This window comes from Phoenix dactylifera, chromosome 9 (assembly GCF_051530095.1).
Source record: "Phoenix dactylifera cultivar Ajwa chromosome 9, Ajwa_hap1_PhDact_Kaust_v1.1, whole genome shotgun sequence".
In the NCBI taxonomy this organism is placed as follows: Eukaryota; Viridiplantae; Streptophyta; class Magnoliopsida; order Arecales; family Arecaceae; genus Phoenix; species Phoenix dactylifera.
The window spans coordinates 23368942-23393359 of NC_143198.1; the positions used below are offsets into that span (position 1 = coordinate 23368942).

The window sequence follows — 24418 nt, forward strand, 5'->3', positions numbered from 1 at the left end:
GGCTCTGTTTGGAGGAGCTATTGACAGTAGAGCTTTAAATAAAATTGTTAGCATTAGAATTTTTTTAAAGTAAAGCTTTTATAAAGCCTTGAGATGGAGGAATAAAGATAACACTATTTGATATGAACGATTTTACTTACCATGGATAAAGTTTTTATTTCCGACCTTCAGTCTAATCTAACAATAAATTTCTGCGCAAATTAGTTGCGCTAAGATGGTCTGCTCTGTCGCTCGTGTCGACTTCACGTTACTCCCGTGGGGCATATTTTCGGAAATGCCACTTGGATAAAATCTAAACCCTCCGAAACACCCAGGCCCGTATTTCTTTCTGTTTCGTATGTGTTCGGGGGAATCGCCGTTTCGTCTTTTCCGCTTCCAAGAACAGCTCTCTCTCTCCCTCTCCCCCCCCCCCCCCCCGCTACTCCTTCTTTAAAGCGGTTTTCCTAGGCGGTATTCCGGCGAGTCTATGGCCCGAGGCAACAAGGCCGCGCCCGTGCCCGTGGCCGACGAGCTCCGTTGCAGGCGGTCCGACGGCCGAGAATGGAGGTGCCCGAGGCGCGCCATGGCCGGGGTCAGCTTCTGCGAGTACCACTACCACCTGGCCCGCCGCAACCAGGCCAAGCACAAGGAGCTGCTTGAATCCGCCTCCAAGCCCCACCGGAAGCCCGGCCTTCCCCCTCGCCCCCGTCCGAAGCCGCCCGATCAGCCGCCGAGGAAGCGGCGGAGGAAAGGGGATCCTCCGACGAAGGAGCTGACCGCGGTGGCGCTGAGGCGGCGGATGGAGAGGAGGGAAGAGAGAGAGATGAAGAAGGGGGAGTCCGAGGGGCAGACGGAGCTGACGAGGGACCTCCCTAATGGGGTAATGACCATCTCCCTGACTCCTGCGAGGGATTCCGGCAATGCCGGCCCGCCCTTGGACCGGAAGCTAGGGTGTGATCAAGAACCGTTCTTGAGGAGGTACATCCGGTCCAAGAACGTGGAGCCGCTCCCCGTGGGACCCCTGAAGGTCGATTTCGTTGTCTATGCGTTCTTTTATGGTTTATTGAATCTCCTCTTTCCTTACATTTTTGTGTAAATTTTGTTCCTTTTCCTGTGTATAGAAATTTCCTTGTGGTAAGGGTCTGCGAAGGGGACGAAAGAGGATTTGTCATAGATGTGGGGAGAGTAAGGTGGTTCGTAAGGTCTGGTGTTCGAGTCGCCGGAAGGAGTCGTGCTCGAGCTGCATAAAGAAATGGTCTCGTTCTAACTCCCGCCTCTCCGTTTCAGATTCTTGAACTTCCTTGATCTAGGACTGTGGTTAATACTATCTATGACTCAAATAATTGTTGCTAACATCATGTGACAAAATGCTCGATTATTTGTTGCTAGTCTTTTCTTGACACTTATCTATCCCATCACTAATGTCTGCAACAATTACATTAAGTCTTTACTGAGGTATAACTGCAATACATAATGTACAGAAGCACCTGTATAATAAACAAGTGTGCATTGGTCATTGGCATTCACAATGCCATTCATCTGATTCAGTTGAAGTATTTGAGATTCTTAACCCAGCAAATTTAACCAACTCCTTCAAACAAAAGATCACCTTTCAATTTCTGATAAATGGAAGTGTCTGAGGAAAGAACAGATTTAAAGAAACCCTGTTAATCATTAGATGTTCATTTAATTGATGGTGGAATTATCTATGAAAGTCTATGGCCTCACCGAGGTAATGCAATGAGGTTTTCTAAGGGAACCTTAATTTGATTTATGTAGGCCCATGGGAACTTCTGATTCACTGTTGGTAAAGTTCATATTCACAGTGTGAACACTGGACAGCTTTGCAAATGCAGCTGACAAATTGTTCACCTTTCTGAATTATAAGGTTTTTTGCAACTGCAATCCATGTTTTTCTAAAATAACCCTCACAGGTCATGGAGTTAAAATATTAGACCATCTTTGTCGTTTCTCTCATAGGCCTGACCTAATCTTTTTGCTACCAGTCGATCATCTGTTATTCAAAAGGCTTAGCAGTTAGAGTGTATGCCTTTCTTTTCCTTAGGATGTGTTTCCTCTAATTGTGTTTTGCATAACGTAGCCATCTTCCTTCTAGTTGGACTAGCCCAGTGAACACTTTGCTCCAACCCCTCTACAGCACCAGATGGAGTTTATGGATTCATGCCTTTAAGGTTCAATTTATCTCTAACAAAATTGTTTCACTTCAAACTGGAACATGTGTGCCAACTTGCCTTAAAATTTCCAAATTAAAAAGCCGCGGCTACGCCCCTGAGGGTTTCCTCGCCCCCCTGCAGGCTCCGCCGCCCCTCCACGGGTCTCCGATGGCGGCCACAAGTCTCCTCCCTCCCTCTCTTTACCACGCTCTCTCGTTCTCTTCGTCTTCTTCGTCTCCGGTACAGAACCGACCCATACCGGTTTTCACTGCTTCAGTGTACCGGTTACAGGCCGGATCGGTCCGAACCAGCCAGTATAGGCCGGTTCATCCTATCTTGTTTTAATTCATGTAGACTGTAGAGGGTGGATATTGTGATCCTAGCTCAATGCCAATGCCAACTTTGGACCATTTTAGCATCCTTCAGCTCAATGCCAGATGAATTCCTTAAGAGGCTAACTATATGATTCTCACGTTGTAAACCACCAAATAGTAGCAGCGCCTTTAAAAGAAGAAACCACTGATGCAAAAAATAAACTGCGCTGTCAATTGCACCATGCTTTTATTGCTCCAGTGTGGTACTCCAAATGATAAAGTGTTGCCCTTCTAAGGGTCACCAATAAATTATATTTTTGTGATAATTCATGCTCTTTTTCTTCGAGCAAGATAGTAGGCATTATCCTACTTTGCATCTGAAAAATAAAAGCTTTGTTGTTGTCGATTTTTCGTTGATTCTATAGATGACTGCCCTAATGGTCTAACCTTTATGAGACTACAATGGTAAACAGTAAAAGAAGCAGGTTAATTACTCCTATCCCTACAAGTTGCAGTGGCTAAGGAAAGGCAACAAAGCATGTTTGGCCCAATTCTCCACTAGAAAATGATATCAAGATGGAGCGTGGTGCGATGTTATTCCGATAGACGTTTGTTATATATTGTTAGGACGTCCATGGAATTATGATCGCAGAGTTATTCATGATGGCTTTAAGAATACTTATACTTTTGGGATGGATGGTGTGAAGATCATCCTAATACCCTTGAAGATAGATCATTGCCCCAAGTCTCCATTAGAGACTAGCGTCTTCGCCTCCAAATTTGAACTCCTAAAGGCATGTAAGGAGTCTACTACTGCATGTGCCCTGATTGTGCTAGAAGAAGATGAGAAGTCCATGAAGCTTCCTAGGATGATCAAATCGCTTCTTGAAGGGTTTGTGCTTGGTGAGATCCCCGTCGGACTGCCTCCTATGTGCGACATCCGATACTGTATTGACTTTTTACTTGGTGCTGTCATCCCCAACAAGCTTGCTTACACTATGAGTCTCAAGGAGATGAAGAACTTCAGCGTCAAGTGAAAGAGCTCACGAAGAAAGAGCTAGTCTAGGAAAGCATAAGTCTGTATACCATGCCAACATTATTGGTACCTAAGAAGGATGGATTGTGGCACGTGCATCGATAGTTAAGCTGTTAACAAGATCACAATCAAGTGCCAATTTTTCATCCCTCGATTTGATGATTTGCTCGATCAACCACATGGCTCGGTTATTTTCTCCAAGATCAATCTCTGAAGCGGCTATCATCAAATTTGACTACACCTAGGTGATGAGTGGAAGACTGCCGTCAAGACCTGAGGCAGTCTATATGAGTGGACGGTCATGCCTTTTGGTCTCTCCAATACTTTAAGCACTTTCATGCATCTGATACATCAAATCTTGAGGTCATTCATTGGGAGATTTGTTATCATGTATTTTGATAATATCCTTGTCTATAGCAAGGGGAAGGAAGAGCACTTAATATATCTCTGACAAGCGTTCCAGGTCTTAAGAGATCAACAACTGTTAGCCAACTTGAAGAAGTGCCATTTCCTCACTGATAAGTTGGTATTCCTTGGATTTGTTATGTCAAGCCGAGGTATTGAAGTGGATCCTAGCAAAGTTAGCGCCATTACTAGTTGCGCCATGTCCAGGACGTTGTGTGAGGTGAGAAGTTTTTATGGTTTAGCTTTTTTTTTTATTGCGGATTTTTTAAAAATTTCAGATCTACTGTTGCGCTAATGACTGAATATAAGAAGGAAGACATTTTCGGTGACCGACAAAGAACAATAGAGCTTCAAAAATTTGAAAAAGAGGGTTATTGAAGCACTAGTATTAATGCTTTTCAACTGTGAATGAATTTTCGAAGTTGATTGCGATGCTTCCAGTGTCGATATTGGTGACATCCTTAGCCAAGAAAGCCGTCAGATTGCTTTCTTGTGTGAGGAGTTGCAGGATGCCAAGCTGAAGTACTAAACATATGATAAGGAATTCTATGCTATCATACATGCTTTGGATCATCGGAGTCATTATCTATTGCACATGAAGTTTTTTCTCTACTCTGACCATGATCTGCTCAAACACCTGAATTCCCAACATAAATTTAGCTGCCGGCATGTTGTTTGGAGTCAGTTCCTTCAGCTTTTTTCTCTCCTTAAGTATAAATTGGGTATCAAGTATCTAGTAGCGAATGGTTTGAGTCGATAACGTACACTTTTTTCCACCATGCAGCTGAAAGTTCTCAAAATTGAAATTATCAAGGAATTGTATAAGAAAGATCCAGATTATGGAGAGATTTGGAAGCTTATTGTTGAACGTTCATATCGGCAAAGTTATCGCCAAAAGAAATTTCAGTTCAAGGGTAACTAACTATGTACCTCAATGTTCGTTGTGGCAGGTTATTATCTTTGAAGTCCATGACGGTGGACTTGCTAGACACTTCCGACGAGATAAGATAGTGGTGCTTATCAAGAAAAATTTCTATTAGCCAAGGATGGAAAAGGATATAATGCGTCATATTGAATGATGTCGAGTTTGCTATATTGCCATGTTAGGAGGACAAAACATTGGACTCTAGTTGCCATTGCCGGTTCCAGAGGTGTCGTAGGAAGATGTGAGCATGGCTTTCATTGTGGGCTTAACACAACAAGGATTTTGTCATGGTGGTGGTTGATCGATTCTCCAAGATAGCTCATTTTGTGCCCTGCCAGAAGATGCATGATGCCTCTTTATTGCTGAACTCTACTTCCATAAGATCGTGCGTCTTGATGATATTCCTAAGACGATTACATCTGATAGGGATGTGAAGTTTATGGTGGAAGATGGATGCTCAACTCCAATTCAGCTCAGGTAGCCATCCCTAGAAAGATGGTCAGACTGAAGCTGTGAACCGAAGTTTAAGAAATCTGTGGACAAGTTTTGTTGTTAACCATACGTGATAGTGGGATCTGTTATTGGCTCAGGTTAAATTTGCCTACAACAATTCAGTAAGCCAAGCAACTAGGAAGTGTTCGTTTCAAGTTGTTTACGGTATACAATCTTTGAGTCCGTTAGACCTTGTGCCCTTATCAACGACTTGTCAATTCAGTGGAGATGCTAATGCACGAGCTAATGAGATCAAGAAGCTACATGAAGAGGTGTGAGAGGGTTCTTCGACACATAGTGAAATACTAGTGTCATGCCAACAGGCATAGGATACCTATCATCTTCAAAGAAGGTGACCTAGTTTGGGTGCGCTTGAGGAAAAACTGATTCCCTTCTAAGAATGCCAAGTTATTTCTTTGAGCAGATGGCTCTTTCAAAATTCTGAAATGCATCAATGATAATACCTACAAAGTTGAACTTTCTGGAGATGATGGAGGATTTGCAACGTTCAATATAGCTGATCTATTGTCTTACTATAATGGTCAGGGGACCAAGAAGATCGAACCTCGACGGTGAGTCTTCTCTAACTAGGGGAGTATGATGCTGGAGCGCATGGGGCGCATGTGCTGCCGTACAGGTCGCAGCTCCCTATTGCATGGGTCTCGAAGTCCAACTTGAGTTTAGTCTTGTTAGGAAAGTTTGATGTTAGTATTGATTTTTGTGAACTTTTTTTAAAGAAATTTTGATATTAAGAAAGTGAGTAGTTAGAATTCTTCGATCTTGAATGAGGCTTGGAATCCCACATTGGAAAGTTGAAGAAAAGAGTTTTTTTTACTATGTATAAATACCTCTATTGCGGCTCCTTTTGCAATAATATTTAAGATACTTGAATTATTGATTTGTGAGTATTCTCTTGCGGAAATTATTCTTGCCTTCTCTCTATTCTCTCTCTCCTCCCTTTTGGTGGATTCTTACAGTTTGTAAATGGGTGTGTGAGAGCTGTATCTTTGAAGTGGTTGGCCAAAGTGATGATTTCATCCTTGGAAGAGATTGATTCGCCCCTGCTCCTCTTCCAATTATCGTCTGCCCTCCTATCGTATGTGCTATAGTGGGGTTTCTAACTCGCCACAATCGGTTGTGTTCACTTTCTCTTCCTTCTTTGAATTTTCAGCACAAGTTCAACAGCTCTTGGCATCATAATCTCTTCATTTAGGTGCTTGAATCATCATGTTGATAAAGTTCTTGTTGTATGAGTAGACTCTCTTTCTCAAGAATCCTGTGTGAAAAGTTTTTGATGTCTTATTTAGTTGCCAGTGATTTTCTTCAGGTTTCAATGGTCAAAGTGCAGAAGGAGATTGCATGGGATGCGGGTAACAAATTTTGAGTTTTTTAAGGTTTTTGGAACCTACTTATGTATAAATTGGACTTAGGTGTCTCTCTTGTTTTTGACTTTACCTTGAACATAATTTTACTAGGGAAGTTTAAGTTGCTTAAAGATTTGGAACTTGTCTCGACACAAATAATGGATTATTGGGGGTTGTTTTCTTTCATCTCCACCATTTATGGCCCGTAAAAAATATTGGACTGCTAATTGTATTGCCAGTTTGCTTAGTCACTATTCATCCTTTTTTCTGCTATCTACTATTTGTTTCCTTCTCCTACGCCCATACTTTTTATTTACCCTCAACCTTCTCCACTTTAATTCTTGCCTTCTATATTACCTTTTCTTCTCTCTCTCTCTCTCTCTCTCTCTCTCTCTCTCTCTCTCTTCTCTCTTCACTAGCTATTTTCTTCCTTTCAAGCATTTTCTGAGTAATACGAAAGTTCCAATTGCTCCTTGTCTTCTCTAGTTTTCAATGCTTAATTGAACTCTTTCAATTAAACGTTCACTAATCTCATGGGTGATTAGCTACATACTTTTTGAATTTGTTAAAAGTTCTAAAAAAAAAGCCTTTCCATAGGATGAATCTGATAACTTCAACACTTCAATCAAATCATCCATTTTCAATCCCTTATCTCCCTTGGAGATGTTTTGTTTCATGTGAACTATAGAGGGTAGATATTATGATCCCGCGTCATTGTGTCTTCACCAAGACATTGGACCAAATTTAGTATCTTTCGGCCCAACTCCAGATGAATTCCTTAAGAGACTAACTATATGATTCTCACGCTGTCAACCACCAAATAGTAGCAGTGCATTTAAAAGAAGAAACCATTGATGCAAAAAATAAACTGCACTATCAATAGCACCATGTTTTTATTGCTCCAATATAGTATTCCAAATGATAAAGTGTTGCCCTTCTAAGAGTCACCAATAAATTATATTTCTGTATAATTCATGCTCCTTTCTTCCAGTAAGATGGTAGTCACGTAATGGTAGGATATTAGTTGGCCATTATCCTACTTCACATCTGAAAAATGAAGGCTTTGCTGTTGTCAATTTTTCTTTGATTTTCTAGATGACTGCCCCAATGGTCTAACCTTTATGAGACTGCGATGGTGAAAAGGAAAATAAGCAGGTTTTCGATTAAATTTCCATCTTTCTTTGTATCACGCAAACAGATCCTTAACTTTAATTTTGTTACGCTATCAAACTCTTTACCATTGCCAGGTTGGGCACTACTTTTCTGGCTTCAAATGGTAATAGCGTTGCTGGAAATTTGGGCAGGTGATCCAAACTTAAATATTAGACAGAATTGGTAGCTTATGCAGAGTTGGTAAATGTAAGCATGCATATCATGCCTTTAAGGTTTGAAAAATATCTCCAAACCTCAATGTGTCAATTTTGGTTGAAATCAGTCCAAGTTCATAGGTGGTTTCTAAGTTTCCAGTATTTATGCCTAAACTGTTTCATGGCCCAAATGTATCATATACATGGGTAACTTATGCTTATTTTTCCAACAATTTTTAATATTTCCAGATTATAAAATCACTTTGTCAATATTAAACTAAGATGTTGCAACTTTTGGGAGATTTGGAAGCATCACGATGTTGGCTCCCAGAGAAATAGATGTTTTTTCCTTTAAAAGAAAACATAGGTTTGGCTGTTGTAAAATCTGAATCTTGTCAACATGGAGATTCCATTGTGGTTGTTTATCATCACACAATAAAATGATATAAAGAACATTTGAGTGGACGAGGCTCCCACCATCGCAGGATCTAGAGAGGGTCAGATTTATGCATTCTTACCCTCACGTGCAGAGTGACTATTTCCGTGTTTCGTACCTATGACACATAGGTTATAATAGAGCAATGTTAGCATTGCAGGCCTACCCTTAAGCAATAAAATGATATATTATATCAAAACGATGTGAACATATTAATCTTTTCTATGCGAACCAAGCTGATGCATGCTATAGAATGATGCCTAATTTACTTTCTTTTGTTTTTATGGTGTGGGAGGGCAAAATTGTCAATGTGAGAGGTGAAAACAATGAAATTATGGAAATCAAAGCTTCTTTTTCTTGGCAAGAACCAAACTTGTAATCAAGTTTTTGAATCTTAGTTCTTCCATGAAAATCAAACTATGACAATGCAAACCGCTGTCTAATTATGATAATAGACCCTTGATGGATTTTGGAAAAATCATCTATAATAATTATTTCACCAAGGTTCGCCATCATGGTACCAGACCCGTCAAGTCTCCCGGTGGTATAACCTTTATGAGACTTGATACCCATGTCATGTGTCCAAGTTTTTCGCAAAATCTAAACCTTTCTATTCTATCATGCTCAATTGGAACTATATGATCAATCTCTAGTCCGAGTGTGTCATGACCATGAAAACTATGTTTGGAAACATGGACCGGTTGATTTGAAATATTTTGAACCTTTAGAATAAGATCACCTCATAAAACTTCTGGAATCAAGCTTTAGGAGACTGCCTCAAAGAATAAATTGATGTTTTAATATTTCTAGCCCTGATAAATAAAACTTGAACGAAATCTATCGATCGTGTCGTATCTTGAAACTTGCTCCCAGATCATTTTGCATGCAAGAAAGCTGTTTTGCCAGTTACTACATAATGCCAATTTTGAATGGTTAGTTCACTAGAAATCTGTTGGGTTTATGGAGCAATGATAGAGTTGTTTTTTGGCTGCATCATCTTATCTTGTAAGACTGCAGCATGAACAATGTTCCTTTCCATCTTGGACAATAGTGTCTTTGGTACTCATTGATTACCATAATAAAAACTCATTAGCTTTGCTAGTTGATATGCTCAAACTCATGTTCATAAAAGGAACCTGCGCATGCAAGTCATGTGGATGCTCTGAATTTATTAGCATATTGGATTATCATTATGATTATTTTAGAATGCACCTGTTCATGGCCTTTATAGTTTATACCAAAAATAGCAGTCTAATTAAGGAGATGGGCCTTGTCATAGGACCATTTTTGGCTTGGGATTATTTGTTCCACAAATACTTTTCCTTCCATGAACATGGGTTGCTTTGGGCTATAGTGGCAGGAATCTTCTTCCCTAGCTATCTTATCTGCAACAGAGACTTACTTTAAATCTAGCTCAACCATGATCCATAAAATCGGTCCTAGGAACTGTACAGGTATATTATTAGTTTAGTACAATATGGTCGGTATCGTGCAGTACGCTATGCATCCTGTACCAAGACAAAGTTCTAGTACCTTTTTCTCACTTTTGACCATGGTACTTGTTGAAATCACTTGTCCTAAAAGCTTAAGCTGATAGGATGAGGTAGATTTATTTATATATTTCATATTTTCTTATACTCCCCCTCACATGTGGGCCGAACTTTCTTTTAATGGGTGAGCCCAACATGTGAAATTTTTAATAATGGGGTTAAAGAGTGCGGAGACAGGGTTTGAACTCAAGATCTCTGCTCTGATACCATGTTGAAATCACCACTCGTCCTAAAAGCTTAAGCTGATAGGATGAGATAGATTTATTTATATATTTTTATATTTTCTTACAATACTGTCTCAAGCCCAGCGTATGGATTGATACAGGGCAGTTCCACTTCATTCTGATCCGTTTGACTCGTATATTGAATCAAATCTTGGTATCATACCCGTATCTTACCTGGACAGTATGGCATGGTCGGTACGGGGCGGTATGATAGGCCCTTGGGTTCGACCTATTAAATACTTTTGGGCATTCTATGGTACCACTAGCTATTGCTGCAATGAATTGTCCTTATGGTGTTATTCTATGGTGTTATTATACCCTAGCAACTTTTTTGTTTCTTCCTTCATAACCGTTACCCATCATGTAGCATTTTAACATGATTTAGAGTACATTTCATTCTTCTCCCTTTCCTTGTACCTCCAATTACCTCTGCACCTGAATGTGGTCTTAACCGATGGAGGCTACTCCTATGGATTAGGTCTGTTACTTTTTTAGACCTAGACATATCTGATTGAATGATTAAACAACTGCATTAAACATCAACTAAAAGCATAATAATCAGAGTGAAGGAAAAAAATATAGAGAAGGAGAGGAAAAGTTTTAGAGGAAAAAGGTTCCATTTTATTCAAGGTTTGAAGTCTCTTCTGTGCCACACTGTCTCAACCCTGTACCATGCACCATGTTTACCATACCAATATAGGGGTATCATCCGGTTTGGTGAACCATGAGTTGATAGGGGGCATACATACCTTGTATCATACCAATACATGAATGATATGGGAGCATGTTGCAATATTTAAAACCTATTTTGTTACACTTCGATGTCGGAAACAAATGCCAATATGCATTCCTTTGTCCATTATTATGGTTCTTTTGTAAGAGACTATGGCCGGTCACATATCTTTCCTTATTCGAGTCCTATTAGGGCTATTACATAATCAGAAACCAACTCAAAATGAAGTATTTAGGAAGGGGAAGAAAAAAGAAGGAAAATTACCATTACTGGCTTGCCAGATCTAAATATTCTCCTTGTCTAAAATAAATTTGAGACTTAAACTAAAACAATAGCTGAGTAATTTGCAATGATCTGATGATATCACCTAGAATTTCCTAGGTTCAGGGCTTCTTTTAAGCCCAGAGCAAGGCTCACTTCACCTCCTTTCTTTTCTGACAGTAATCTGCACCAAAAATGGTCTCTCCTTTTATTTCCCTTTTTGTGCTACTGCTTTGAAGGTGCAATTTGATGTTAATTTTGTTTGACATGAAGAGAATGGCACAAATAAGTGATATTGGAATGTAGAGTAGGTGCACTTGAAGCACATATTTGACATAGGTTGTGTATGTATTCTGGTTGTTATGATATATGCATCTCAATGGATGTATGTGATGCATCTCTAATTAAGACTTATGTGCTGTATTTGTAATTTTGAGTAAAGAAGTGGAATTTACTCTTGGTTCTGGTTTCTTGTGTACTGATATTTTAAACTATTTATTGTTAGTTGAAAAATTAGAATATTTAACATCATCAGGTACTCTGAGATGTCTGAGGTGGGAGTAAAGATATCTCGTCCCAACTGTTGTGGCTATTGTGATTGCAAAACATGCATGCATGCTGGAGCTAAAGCTGGTGGGTGTAAGGTCAGCTTCCTTGCTGGCTCTTTTACATTTAATCGCAGAATGCTCCATTTGCTGCATGGGAGCCTTTCTTTGCTCTATCAAGACTGGGTAATTTTTGTGAATCTTTACTTTTTTTATCTTCAGGAATTTTCAACTGGTCAAACAAACTTCATCCAAATTAAATATGCTTACAACTTGATTAATCAGCTGCTGCCAGTGCTGAAGCAGATAAGCCAAGAACAAATTACTGAGCTGGAAATAGAAGCAAACAACCAAGGTTTGTGTGGAGTTAGTAGCTTCTTGTTTCTATTGCTTAGTTTGATTTTTGACGTAATTCATTAAAACTAGGAAGAAGATTATCAGGCGTTCAGATTCAAGTGGCAGAACGTGGCCCCAATGAGATACTTTACTGGTAAATTTAACAACATGAGAAACATACACTTATTAAAATCTCGTTAAATTTTTACATGCTAATGTTCATTTCTAGTAACAGAATCTCTGAATTGTTCCTGAATTTTTTGACATTAGGTATTCTCCCTTGAAAGTGTTTAGATATTTATTATCTTGTTTTTCTTTACTATATGTGTATTCAAATATTTTTCCACGATCAAGTATAAATTTGAACCTTAGCTTGAGTTTGTTTTGATGTTCTTAATATATTTTTCATTCATTTGTCTTAATCTTCATTGATCTCTTGACTTATCGCCTAATTTGTCTAATTTTTTCTAGTTTGTGGGTTTTTTTTTGGCTCAGTCAGTCCTTAATACTGACTGTGTGACTATGGTCTAATGGAATATCGATTTTTGGAACAGCAATCACTGCAAGAACTCAATCATTGATTTTCTTAGAAGCTGCCCAAGATGCCCTTATAAACTTTGCTTAAGTTGTTGTCAAGAGATACGCGGGGCAAACATACTTAAAAAAGTTGCAGTTGCTACCTTAAAGTTTCGCAATGAGAGAAAAGCCAACAAACATGCTGGCAAGATACTTAATGGATTGAAGCAAAAACTCTCCGTTAGAATGCCTCCTGATATGTCATCTTTGTCAACTAAACTATTGTTGCCTGAATGGAAATCTGAAAATAGTGAGGGCCATATTGCTTGTCCATCCAAGGAACTTGGTGGCTGTGGCAATGGTCTTATGCATTTGGTCTTCATGTTGCCATTCAACTGGTCTGAGGAATCGGATATAAGTGCAGAACAAATTGCTGGTGAGTATAAGTATCCTGAAAAGTTAGATGTTTTCTCTCACTATTTGTCTTATGTTAAAATGAACAACAAACTTCTGCAGTTTCGTGTAAGCGTGCAAGAAGCCTTTGCTGCATAGGTTGCAGTGGTGATTAGGTGAAATGATTTGCATTAGTGAAGGTCTCGAACACCCTACACTGGAATAAAAGCTGTTCCTAGTGTTCTTCGAAGTACAGCATTAGCTGCCCAAGTTCCATGCTTTTCTTGGAAATCAGTGCCAATAATGCTAGTAAAGCTGCAAAAGCTGCTGATTGCTCAGATTTGTTGAGGTAATTGGTATCTACCTGAAGCATTCATAACAGATGACGTCATATGCTGTTTCAGTCAACTTATTCTATTATTTTTCTATATGAACTTTGGCTTATCTAATTTGGATTGCACAAATCTATAGTAGATGTCGTGCTAACCTTGGACTTGGTCTTTAATAGCTATTAATAAGTGCAACCTAATCGTTGATGGTTTCTTTGAGCTTTGACTCGATTTACCATACTGGAATTTTCTACTTGAAACTTACAATGTTAATAAACATGGTGAAATTCTGATTCATGAGATAAATATGCTTTATTTAATTGTCATATCTTTAAAGACCATATACATAAACTTCACTAGCAACATGTATATGCACGATTGTTGCTTACATGGGCTATGTTGGTCTTCTAATATATGCAACCATGTGTATCGTCTTGTGCAGAAAAGTCCGTCACTCATTCTGTTTATAACCTTCCATGCTTATGGAATGGGATTATAAGAACCTTTTTTGACACAATTAAAAATTCTTGCATGTTAAATGTAATGACTTCTATCTACTGCAAAACTTCCACGCTACAAGGAACTCTAGGTGCCTCCTCTCCTAGTCTTCAGTATTCAGCTAATTGTTCACCTTTGTTATGTATTCTATGGGTTAAAAATCTTCCCTGTATCTAGTTCAGGTACTGCAGAAAATTGCGTCACTATTTAACCAATCTATGGCAACACAATATTCATTGTTTGTGATTATTTTTCCCTTACTGCCTTTCTAAAGCAAGGTTGTCAATCAATTTTAAGAAGGATTTCATTTCCAATATTTGTGCTGGAGTTTCCCAAGCTCTTATGGTACTTGTTGAAACAGATGTGCTACCCCAATTTGATCAGTTGCATATCATAATAAAACAGCATGCTGCATCTTACTGATACGTGGCCTTTTCGAAAATTTCAGAAGGCATATCCAGTTGGTGCTTGTCTTAACCAACTAACAATCTGTTGCCAGCATATCCACCTGATTGGAGGAGATTCTTGCTTTAAATCAATATGAGAGTTGCTTGATTCGTTTCATCATATTTTACTTTTGATCTCTGATTTTCTGCTGATGTTGATTGAGCTAGTGACGCTAGTAATTATCCCTAGCTTATCCTTGACTAACAAGAATCAAGATGTGGCCTCTTACTTATCACATGAGTTGCTAGGATTCTCTAGTTTTATAGCCCTCCATTCTGATGGTTTGGTTGCTACTCTAATCACAAAAGCCTACACTTTTTTTTGAGCAGACAATGTTACTTCTGCTGATATGGCCTTTACTCCTTCAAGTATATTGTTTTTGTAGTTTTATTCATCAAGTGCCACACTAATGGAGTAATGCCTACTTGTATTAGGTCTAACTCCCCCTCTAGCATGTGTGGTTGTGTCTGTACGTGTACATTTCTGCATACGTCATATTTGCATTTATTACATGTGAGTCTCGTGTATACAAGCAATAAGGACATATTTTGGCTGTTGCCCTCATTTAGTTAATTATTGCAGTCATTGACCGTAAACAGGCAATCCATTTAGTTGCTCTTCAGGTTCATGTGCTGTTCATTCTTATCAAGCAACATCTTAGTGAATGCATACGTGGAGAAGATGTTACACTAATCAGCCTTTTACCATGGTTGTATTATTTTACGGGAAGGCTCTTGAGTCTCTTAGGGGGAAGTCTTATAAGCATCATTTATTCTTATCAATATTTTATGGGAAGCCTTTTACCATCCATCGTTTATTCTGTTTTTCCAACAGAACTTATATTATTTGTTCATTGCTACCTTACTTATAATTGAACATTGTCTTAGATGATTGTTTTCTCACTCACTTCTGACACGGTTATATGCAATGAATATGATTAATTAGCTCATATTCTTGTTTTTCTATAGATTGCTTTTCTTGAAGTTGCTGGTTTGTCCAGGAATCTAGTTTCCTGCAGAACTTAATCTAGTTAAACCATGTTAGGCGATCCCTCTCTCGCAGCATAAAATTTCTGTTGCTTCAGGGTTGGAGGTAAATCTGGGGGAAATGGCCGTGACAAAGAAGCTTTTCATTTTTGCTGCATTGCTTCATGGATGTATTGTCCCCTTTATTGCTCTTTAATTTTTCACTTTAACGTATACCCTTTCATCTATATAATCAAATTTCCTGCTACATATTTTCAAGCTTTTCCCTCATCTGTTTCTGAGAAATGCAGGAACCCATCTTATGCTAAGTTGGCGTCCATGAGTGAATCTCGGGCATTATTGTAGCTGCTTTTCTTAAAAATAGGATATGCATCAGTTTGTAGCTGGACAATTGAGAGTAGGCAACTTCTATCAGATGATTAGATGATCGTACAAGCAAAAAGAGGAGATAAAAGAAGTGCAGGAAACTACACACAGATGGGCATTTGCACTCCCTACTGCTATGCTGCATACAGGCATGAATGCTAACGTGGATCCCCAATAGCAGAATATTTGTTTGTCGAATATGATCCTTGATGGAAAGTTGGAAAGGTGCAAGTGGTTGTATCATTGGTAGAACCGCTATTTTCATTGTTGTGACGCAAGGTTCGCTTATGGGAACATCATTCTGGCTTTGACGTGCCTTGCATGCTGAATGTATTAGCGAGAGGTTGTGAACTTGGGTGAGCACAGAAGATGTACAATCATATTTCTATTTCAAGAAATGTTCAGGGCTTATGATAAAACTCCCAAGATCTCATTCTCGAAATAGTTAAAATAAAAAGCTGGGTGGCGTCCAATTTACTGGGTGAGGTTTCCTTTTAAACCGCCCACAAAACTGGATTTCATGCTGGATTTTCAACTATTTGGAAATATGACTTATCGAGTATACTATTTTCCAAAATTTGGGTGATTAATAAATGACATAACAGCATTTTGTATTAACAAAATTAGAATGCTGCGATGACAACATTTTACAAGAAGTCTCTGCAAGTATTGCTATTCATAATATCGTCCCCATTGATACTAATTACTACAGTTATGCTCATGCTGCTACGGTTATGGAGAAAACGTTGTGCTGCATTTGTATTCCGTCTGTGTAGTGTGTTCTGCTGACGATGCTAAATCAAATAAAATAATATATTATCTTAATAAAATAATATTTGTATGAAAATCAAATTTGTATGTATATTTTTACCTCAAATGAGTCCGAATGAGCTGCTAATGGTTGGCATATGTCAATCACTAATATATTTGTTTTTGGAAGTTTAGTCTCTTTGGAACCTTGTCCCGTAGCTTATCTTGGCTGTAGTCACTGAGCCTGTGAGAAAGCAAAAATTATAAATATTTTTACTAGAAATTTCTTAGAAGGGGTTCTCTATGAATGTATTTAAGGCTAGTTTCCATACTAGCATTTTAAAATGTGAATTTTTTCTGAGTTGTTAAACATCTGTATACAGCTTGTGAATTTCCTTCTTGAAAATTTGCCAAATTAGTTTTTGTTACAATTTATAATGATATATATATATATATATATATATATATATATATATACCTTCCGTCTAATAAAATCAACACTTTGATGTATAATAATTTCTATATGTCTACCATGGATTTGTACCCTTTAAGATCAATAATTCTTTTGGATCTTATTAACCAAAAGATACAACTTAGGGCTATAGTTAGCTCAGCTCCAATCAAGAATTCCTAAAAGATTTCAGAAATTTTTTGTATATGTTCGTTCCAACCTTCAACTCTTTTTTCTTGGTTTATCAATATTGAATCAATCCAACACACTTTTAAGATTTGTTCTTTTGGATGACCTTGCATTATGTCAGCATATCTCGATTTTTCATCTATAAATGTAACTAATGTATCTCCTTTGTAAAGGATTTCTCCATAATGGCTACGAGCAGCTGCTAGCTGCTAGCTGCTCCTAGAGTGGCTAAATAGCGTTTAGCTCCTAGCAACATGGTGGCATGGGAAGGAATGACCGTCACTATTAGCCATTTTCATGCTTCTAAAAGTCTGGCTTGATGAATATTCGCCCTTTGTTACAAAAGTTGTGGATACTGTTTACTGAACCTGAATGTTTCCAACCCATGCATGTTTACCACGACGCTGATTCTCTGCAGATTGGATCGCTGCTTTTGTTGCTCAACGCTCAATTAATTACTCCTGTTAGCCATTAGAGAGATATTATCCTCCCCCGTTTGCATTGAAGAAAGTAATCACAAATCATCGCCAAACCACGTATATAACCGAAAAAAGATCATCAAATCATGACCATCCAGAAATAAAGGACCACAACAAAGGTGGTATGAATCGGCAGCAATATACTGTAAGTATCATGTACCGTAGGCCCGGCCCTGGTAACTGGAAAATTTACAGCGGGCAAAAGGACGAAAAAGGACAGGCCTTTTGTCATTTTCTCTCAGGTGCCTCCGAGCACCACGTGGCCGCTCACGAGAGGGATCAAGACGAGAACAGGAAGGGAAAAAGGGGGGAAGCGTACGGGGGCGGAACAGGAGGAGGTGGAGGAGTCGTCGAGCTTCCGGAAGCGGAGGGAATCGACGGCAAGGGGCATGTTCTCCTGGTCGAGGCTGCACTTGTAGTTGGCGTCCCCGTCGTGGCTCGGGGGGTGGACGCTGTAGAGTACGGCGCGCAGAACAGCGGACACCGTTGGGATGTAGGCCGTCCTGTTCTTTGCTAGCAGCCACGTCAGCCCCATCAGCTGGCAGTCCCGCCCGAATATCCTCGTCGTCCGGTCGCCGCTGCCCCCCGATCCGTGGCCCTTCAGCTGTATCACCACCAACACCACACACAAACAATTCGATAAGATCGTCCGACCATCTTTTATTTCAATGTCAGCCGTCTGATCCCATTAACCGTTATCCAAAGGTTACTAAACAGAAATCATTGCCATGAGCCGAAATCATTTAGGTGGCATTTAGTAACAGGAAAAAAAAGATTTTAGAACACTGGTAATTCTTATATCGAAATAATTTAATCCTCGACAATCTAAGATTATCACATTTGGTATGCTAAGTTCCAATAATTAAAGAAATCTAAATTTTTTTTGGTACTTATGAAAATCTAAAACCTCCGTCTATATAATACCAAAACTATTTTTATATATATTCCAAGTAGTTTATAACTATCAAACACAATTCTTAAAAAAATGATATGAAACACATACTGACGTGTATCCAATTATCAAAGCATGTTATTCTAGACTAATTCAATAAGACGAAAAATTAATCAAAATCTATAAAAGTAACTTTGAAGAATTTTTTTTATGACATTATCAAATCCTTTCCAACTTGAAGAACTTTTCTTATAGAGATCAGTATTTTTTTGAAATAATTTCTTCCTGTGAAATGAAGGATATTTTTGTTTCCAAACTTGAGATTCACATCACTGTCCTAAAATAATCTTGAAAATCTATCCTAAAAGACAGGTTTAATATCACTAGACTGGATGGTGATTTTAAGAGCAAAGATGACGTAAGATCACTTTTATGTAAGATCCCCAAGGTGGCGATCTCATTATCTTCATCCACATTGCCGTTGATCTCGAGTCATCACCCTATTATTTTTAGCACGGGAGAACCCACGATTATTTTTTCTTGATCACAAAGCTGCCAGATCGTTGTCGCTTGCAAAGCAATACAGAATCTAGCAGTTCGTCCCTTTTCTCTCAGATATACACCGGGTGGTTACGGGGCAGTCCCTATACTTGTGAAAATTACAACCAATGCTTTAACCAACGGAAAATTTCTCTTTCTTTTTCAAGGATGAAAAATGAGATGGCCGAAAAGTAAGAGCCTAATCAATCAAGTTTTCCACGAATAAATATGTTCACGGAGAACTCATGTTTCCTGATGTCCATATTTTAGGAAAGCGAAATAACGGATATATGGATTTCTTTGATACTGAATGGAACATGGAACATGGAACGAGAGGGTGTTTTGGGTAAATATGGAGTTCGCCGGCCGGCGAACAGCGTTCACAGATTCGGCTGGGAGCCTGGAACTGGGAAGTGGGATTTATCTTCCTCCTCCTTGAAGTGTTAAAGAGTAGTATGTGGGGAATGTGTATTTATTGCCACGAGTTGCATCAAATTTTCCCCAAAACCGTTAATATTTATTTCCCACTAAATGAGAAAAATATCAAATCAAGAGTTATTGGCCTTTTCTTGAAAAAAAAATAAAGGAGACAATTGAATAATTTTTGTTTCTATCTTATGAAATGGCCAAGTCGATTAAATTTAACTTTTTTTTCAAAAAAAGAAAAAGAAAAAGAAAAAAAGGCCTAAACTCTAAAGTGACTGCAAGGCCCGGCCTAAAAGACTGACCTTCTCGAGGGACTGGAGACAGCGAGTGCATCCGGCGTAGGAGGCGTTGCGGCAGCTGCGCTCCAGCTCCCGCACCGCCGCCGTCGGCGTGGCGTTCCTGGCGGCGCCGCTCACGTTGAACGCCGCCGGGCAGCGGAGCGAACCGATCTGGTGGAGGCGGATGCCGCAGAAGCAGAGCACGGTGTCGCAGGTGGCGTTGGGCCGCGGCAGGTGGATGTCGCGCCGCGCCAGCGAGCTCTGCAGCGAGTCCACACACTTCTGGTTGTCGTCCGGCATCAGCGGCCCGTCCACCGTCGCCGCCGTCGCCGCCGGCGGTGGTCGGACGTCCAGCGCCGATCGCGCGTGGGCGGCGAAGAGCCAGGCGGCGAGCACGGGACAGCAGCGGCTGCGGTCGAGGGTGCGGCCGCAGGCCTCGCCGACGCCGCCGAAGAGCTCGTCGGAAAGGTCGAGGTGGCAGGTCTGCTTCGCGGTCTGGACAACGGGGAATGCCGGTACGGTGTTGGGGTGGGTGGAGGAGAGGTCCCCAGGGTCCGGGGGAAGCTTCTCGTCGGAGAGGACCTCCGGGGAGATTCCAGCGGAGGCCGGGAGGGCCAACAGGGCGGCCGAGAGAAGGAAGAGTGAGAGAGACAGGGACGAAGTTGTTGTCATCTTCTTGGTTTTCCTTACTCTGCTGATTCAGAGAAGATTCGGGAATTATTCAGATATTAAACCAATCCTCTTCAAAAAGGGGAAATGGTGTTGAAAAGGTGGAAGGAAAGCTGTGGTTCGTGGGAGGAGATGGGCGGTGTCCTTTTCTTGGTCATTCCCTGGCGAGCAGGCATGGGAGGGTGCTTTTGGACCGCGACCTTTCTCTTCTCTGTTAGACTACAGACAGAATACAGCTAAATTGGCTAATTGGAAACTGAAACGTATGCAAATGAGGCGTTTTTCAGGTTAGGGTCCATGCAGTAGACCGTCCTTGAGGCTCTGAAGAGTACGGCGAGAACCGCGAGACCATGAAGGGGATCGGGAGGAGGCCCAGGTTCTTGGGTCCAGGTCTTTCATCGTTCCCTCTAGTGAGGGGCGCATCAATGATGTAGCTCCTCTCAGGTTATGAATCAACTGTTAAAACAAAAGGAAATAATATACGGCTCTACACTTTCAAAATTAAGCGGAAAGAAAGGCATGAGAACCCATAGTTATCCGTCTAAAAAAATTTAGCCAAAAAATATTATTTAAATTTTTTTATTGTACACAAGCATATGCAATCTATCTATTGCATAATCACATGCTAAATTTTAAACTCTAACATTCTTATTTAGCTAAATATCTAAATTCATTCAAATACAATCACAGGCATCATGATCGGCCCATGATTAGTCTCGATGAATTCATGCTGCAGTATTTTCTAATCCATCATCGGCCAAATCTTCTATGATATCATTTATTGCAGTACAAAATTTCATTCTAAAAACCTACTGTGGAAGATATTATTTAAATTTATTAATTTTGTATAATATTCAAGATTTATCTAATGCATGAGCAATATAGAACTAGATATATTATATTATATTATATATATAATGTCTTTTGTTTAGTTATTGTTTTGCTGCAACAGCCATTATATTATTATCTAAAAGCTATAAAACAACCGATCTGAAACTAATTTTCTTGTGAGATGTAAATAGTGTGTTTTTAATGTAGAACTAATGCAAGCCGCGATGGAACCAAGATATTTCGAGATTGGTTGGATTTAGGGTAAAAGTTTGATCGTCCGGTATAAATAAGAATGTTAACGGGATGAATTTGTTGCAGTTAGTAAAAAAATTGAAAATTTACCATAGTCTCTAAAACTAAAATCAAAATAAAAGATTATTTATTCTTTTATTTATTTCAAAATTTTTATAATAAATAATCAAATATATCATCTATAATTTTTATAAAGTAATCCATAACCAAATTTATAATATAATATTTTGAATATATTAAAAAAATAAAAGTATTAAACCTTAGGTATGTTTGATTTTCGTTATGGTTTCGGATTGAGTGCCGGATTCGATGTCTGGTTCGATTTTGGGTTCAATTTTGGAATTAAACGATTGCTCTAGTTTTTAAATTCATCATCGGAACTATCACTATTTAATTTGTTTGGCTGAAACCGTGTCATTGCAGATGGAGCTGGGTAAAATATTCGGGGGCATTTGGTTAGATTATTGTGGTCGGACCCTGATTCCCGTGTCGGGAAGGCGAAATGTTCGGCAGGGGCATTAGGAGATGAGAAAAAACCCGACACTCGGGGAGCGTGGACGCTGCAGGGGACGCCACATGCGAGGCTCGCTGCGGGTTAGGTTGGTCACCGGCTATGGTTCACGTGAATGTGGCTGGGGATGGGTTTTAAAACGCTTTGTGAGCAAGGAGAGAGCTGCGATATTATCAGAGACCGTAACGTCAGATTGGTGGCAACATGAGGGTGATGGGTTTTCGATATATCTGTGGTGTATGCCGAGCTCCGCGCAATATAGAAGGACATCATCTATGCGCGACAGATGCTGGGTGCAACTTGCATCTTGCTAGAGGAAAACTTAACTATAGTCATTGAATGGGTCCGAGATCGAGGATGCGCGATTAAGGAGCGGCTGCTGCTTCATGACATCCGCCGCTTACTAGAAGAGTGTGACTCTTATCTGGCCACATATTTTTTTTGGAGACAAATGGTGCTGCTGACTGGGTTACCTCCTTCACCGCTTATCACTCGAAGATTTATTTAGGTGGATCACAAGTCTGCACCAGAGTTTTTGTATAGCTTTATGTTTTTTGATCTTGTTGATCGCATTCATACCCATCGGGTATGAGCCGTCGTTGCACAAAAAAAAACAAAAAAAAAACATGAAAACTATCCCGAGCAACGGCGGGCATTCCTCCTGTAACTCGCAAATAAACTCAAAATTCATCCCTTTATGTTAACTTTAACGCATACATATGCATGCAAGCATGCATGCATGCATATAGATAGATGGAAAGAAAGTTCATAACATCTTGGAAAGAAAGACGATAAAATTATAGGAATGACTTTCCTTTCTATCGTGTTAGTCAAAAAAATTACTACTTTCTAGTACAAAAAATTATTGGTTGATTTTTCTTTTTTTTGAAGGATGCTGATAGAAAGCTCTTTCATCTAATCAATTTTTTTGGTTATTGCATAAAATTCTTTTACACTGTACTATGAATTTTGTCAATGAATTTCCTCCTACATCTTCTAATTCACCCCCTCTACACACACATATAAGTATGTGTGTAAATATTATATACACCCCACTTTACCAACAAGGTTAAGTGGGACTGCACATCTCAAAGTATTAAAAGTAATTAAGGCTTAGCAGACTTTAGATTTCAAATTGGCTGGTTTTTAATGTTGAAACGTGAAAAAAATTAAACCAACCTCGTATATTCCCAATTAGCCATAAGGCAGCCCTGGCCGCTGCAAACACCCAAACTTGATTGTTTGGCGTCCCTTCTTTACGAATCCTCGTGTTTTCAACTTTACACCGCAGCCCGACGTCAGCCTTAATTATAGCAAAGAAAGAGAAACATAGCAAATGAAAGTGCTATGATGCTTGCGCCAAAAGAAAAAAAGTGCCATGAATCCAGAGGACGAAGAGAACAAGCCTATCAACCGGCTATCCAAGCAACCAGAGGAGATTGGTGACTGGAAAGAGAGTGGGCACGGTTTAAGCAAAAGCATCGCGCATTTGAAATGACCTTCTTAATTTAAGCAGTCGCCATGCCTTGAACCAAGAAAGTAGGATCCCACATGGAGACAGCAAGACACAAGTCTGCGTGGAGTTTGACAGCAAATGAAGATACTTTAGAAAAGAAGCAACTGGAATGGAGAAAGAGGGTAGGATCCGAAAAAGAAAGAGAAAAAGAAAAAAAAAAAAGGTCTACTTGATGTTCACCCCTCATGGAAGTTGTCTCTATATATCTTCTTACATTATCAAAGTATTTTTCAAAAAAAAAATCTACCCCCGAAGCCCCCACTAATAGTACGTATGATGTTATTATAGTCATTTCTTTTATCTTAGTATCAGTACTCTCCTCCCTCCCACCCGTATCAGCAACAAGAGATTGGAATCACCAGGTAGGGACCCATGGAGAAAACTACAAAACCAGAAGACAAACGAACGCATATACTTAAATATATTGACCCCATCAGAGCTTGGGACAGTGTGGACGCAGTGACAAGCCACCAGAATCTGCTCCTCTTGTGTATCAAACCCCAAAGCCCATTACAATCATACCCATTCAAAGATTCAATCAAAGTGCTAAAAGCCATCTCAAATCCCATGAGGATTTAGCTTTACAGGAGCTACTTTCATGGGATTCTCTCTTGGAAGATGGGCTCAAACCATATTTAAACGAGTAGTGCCTGTGGGATGTGGTGGCTCCCCATTTCAAATGCCAAGCTTTTGAGGAGGGACGCACATTTATACATTTATAAATCAGTTTAAAACAGAAGAGAGAGTGGCGATTATGGGATGGCAGGCCTAAGAAGGAGATCTCCGAATCACACATTTAGCTGGTTCAGGGTGGTCTCTCACACAGCTCAATTCTTGAAACCAATCAACTTCGTCTGTCATCCTCGGACGTTGCAGCCTTTTGTTTTTGTTTTATTTCGGCCCCCCCTTTTCCCTCTCAGTCGCTTCACGTGTCATGGCTGTCGGGCCACCGGGCGGGCAAAACTCGCACCAGATCGACTTGCCTCGGTAAAAACAGTTAAAATTTCTAACATGATAA

General features: G+C 39.6%; 2 protein-coding genes and 1 long non-coding RNA gene across 9 annotated transcripts; 2 read left to right on the forward strand and 1 right to left on the reverse strand.

Annotated features, from left to right (window-relative positions):
* The first annotated feature begins 318 nt into the window (after positions 1-318).
* LOC103714750 (lysine-specific demethylase JMJ26-like) lies at positions 319-16035 on the forward strand. 7 transcript variants are annotated; one of them, XM_088704456.2, is made up of 9 exons: positions 353-1006; positions 1101-1234; positions 11736-11931; positions 12031-12100; positions 12172-12235; positions 12636-13033; positions 13114-13339; positions 15349-15420; positions 15541-16035. In XM_088704456.2, the coding sequence occupies exons 1-7, from the start codon at positions 467-469 to the stop codon at positions 13164-13166; spliced, it is 1455 nt and encodes a 484-aa protein (XP_088560582.2). In that variant the 5' UTR covers positions 353-466; the 3' UTR covers positions 13167-13339; positions 15349-15420; positions 15541-16035. The 7 variants fall into 7 exon arrangements, with proteins under 7 accessions (XP_088560585.2, XP_088560584.2, XP_088560586.2 ...); XM_088704459.2 differs by lacking the exon at positions 15349-15420 and having other exon boundaries at positions 319-1006; positions 11736-11844; positions 11968-12100; XM_088704458.2 differs by lacking the exon at positions 15349-15420 and having other exon boundaries at positions 327-1006.
* On the forward strand, positions 1245-6223 carry LOC149752893 (uncharacterized). Its single transcript, XR_016396474.1, has 2 exons — positions 1245-4128; positions 4859-6223. It is a non-coding gene; the product is annotated as an uncharacterized LOC149752893 (long non-coding RNA).
* A 1442-nt stretch (positions 16036-17477) lies between the features above and the next one.
* LOC103714776 (putative GPI-anchored protein At4g28100) lies at positions 17478-20789 on the reverse strand. The gene is made up of 2 exons (XM_008802182.5): positions 19646-20789; positions 17478-18089 (listed from the first exon to the last, which is right to left on the reverse strand). The coding sequence occupies exons 1-2, from the start codon at positions 20291-20293 to the stop codon at positions 17724-17726; spliced, it is 1014 nt and encodes a 337-aa protein (XP_008800404.4). The 5' UTR covers positions 20294-20789; the 3' UTR covers positions 17478-17723.
* Positions 20790-24418: the final 3629 nt, after the last annotated feature.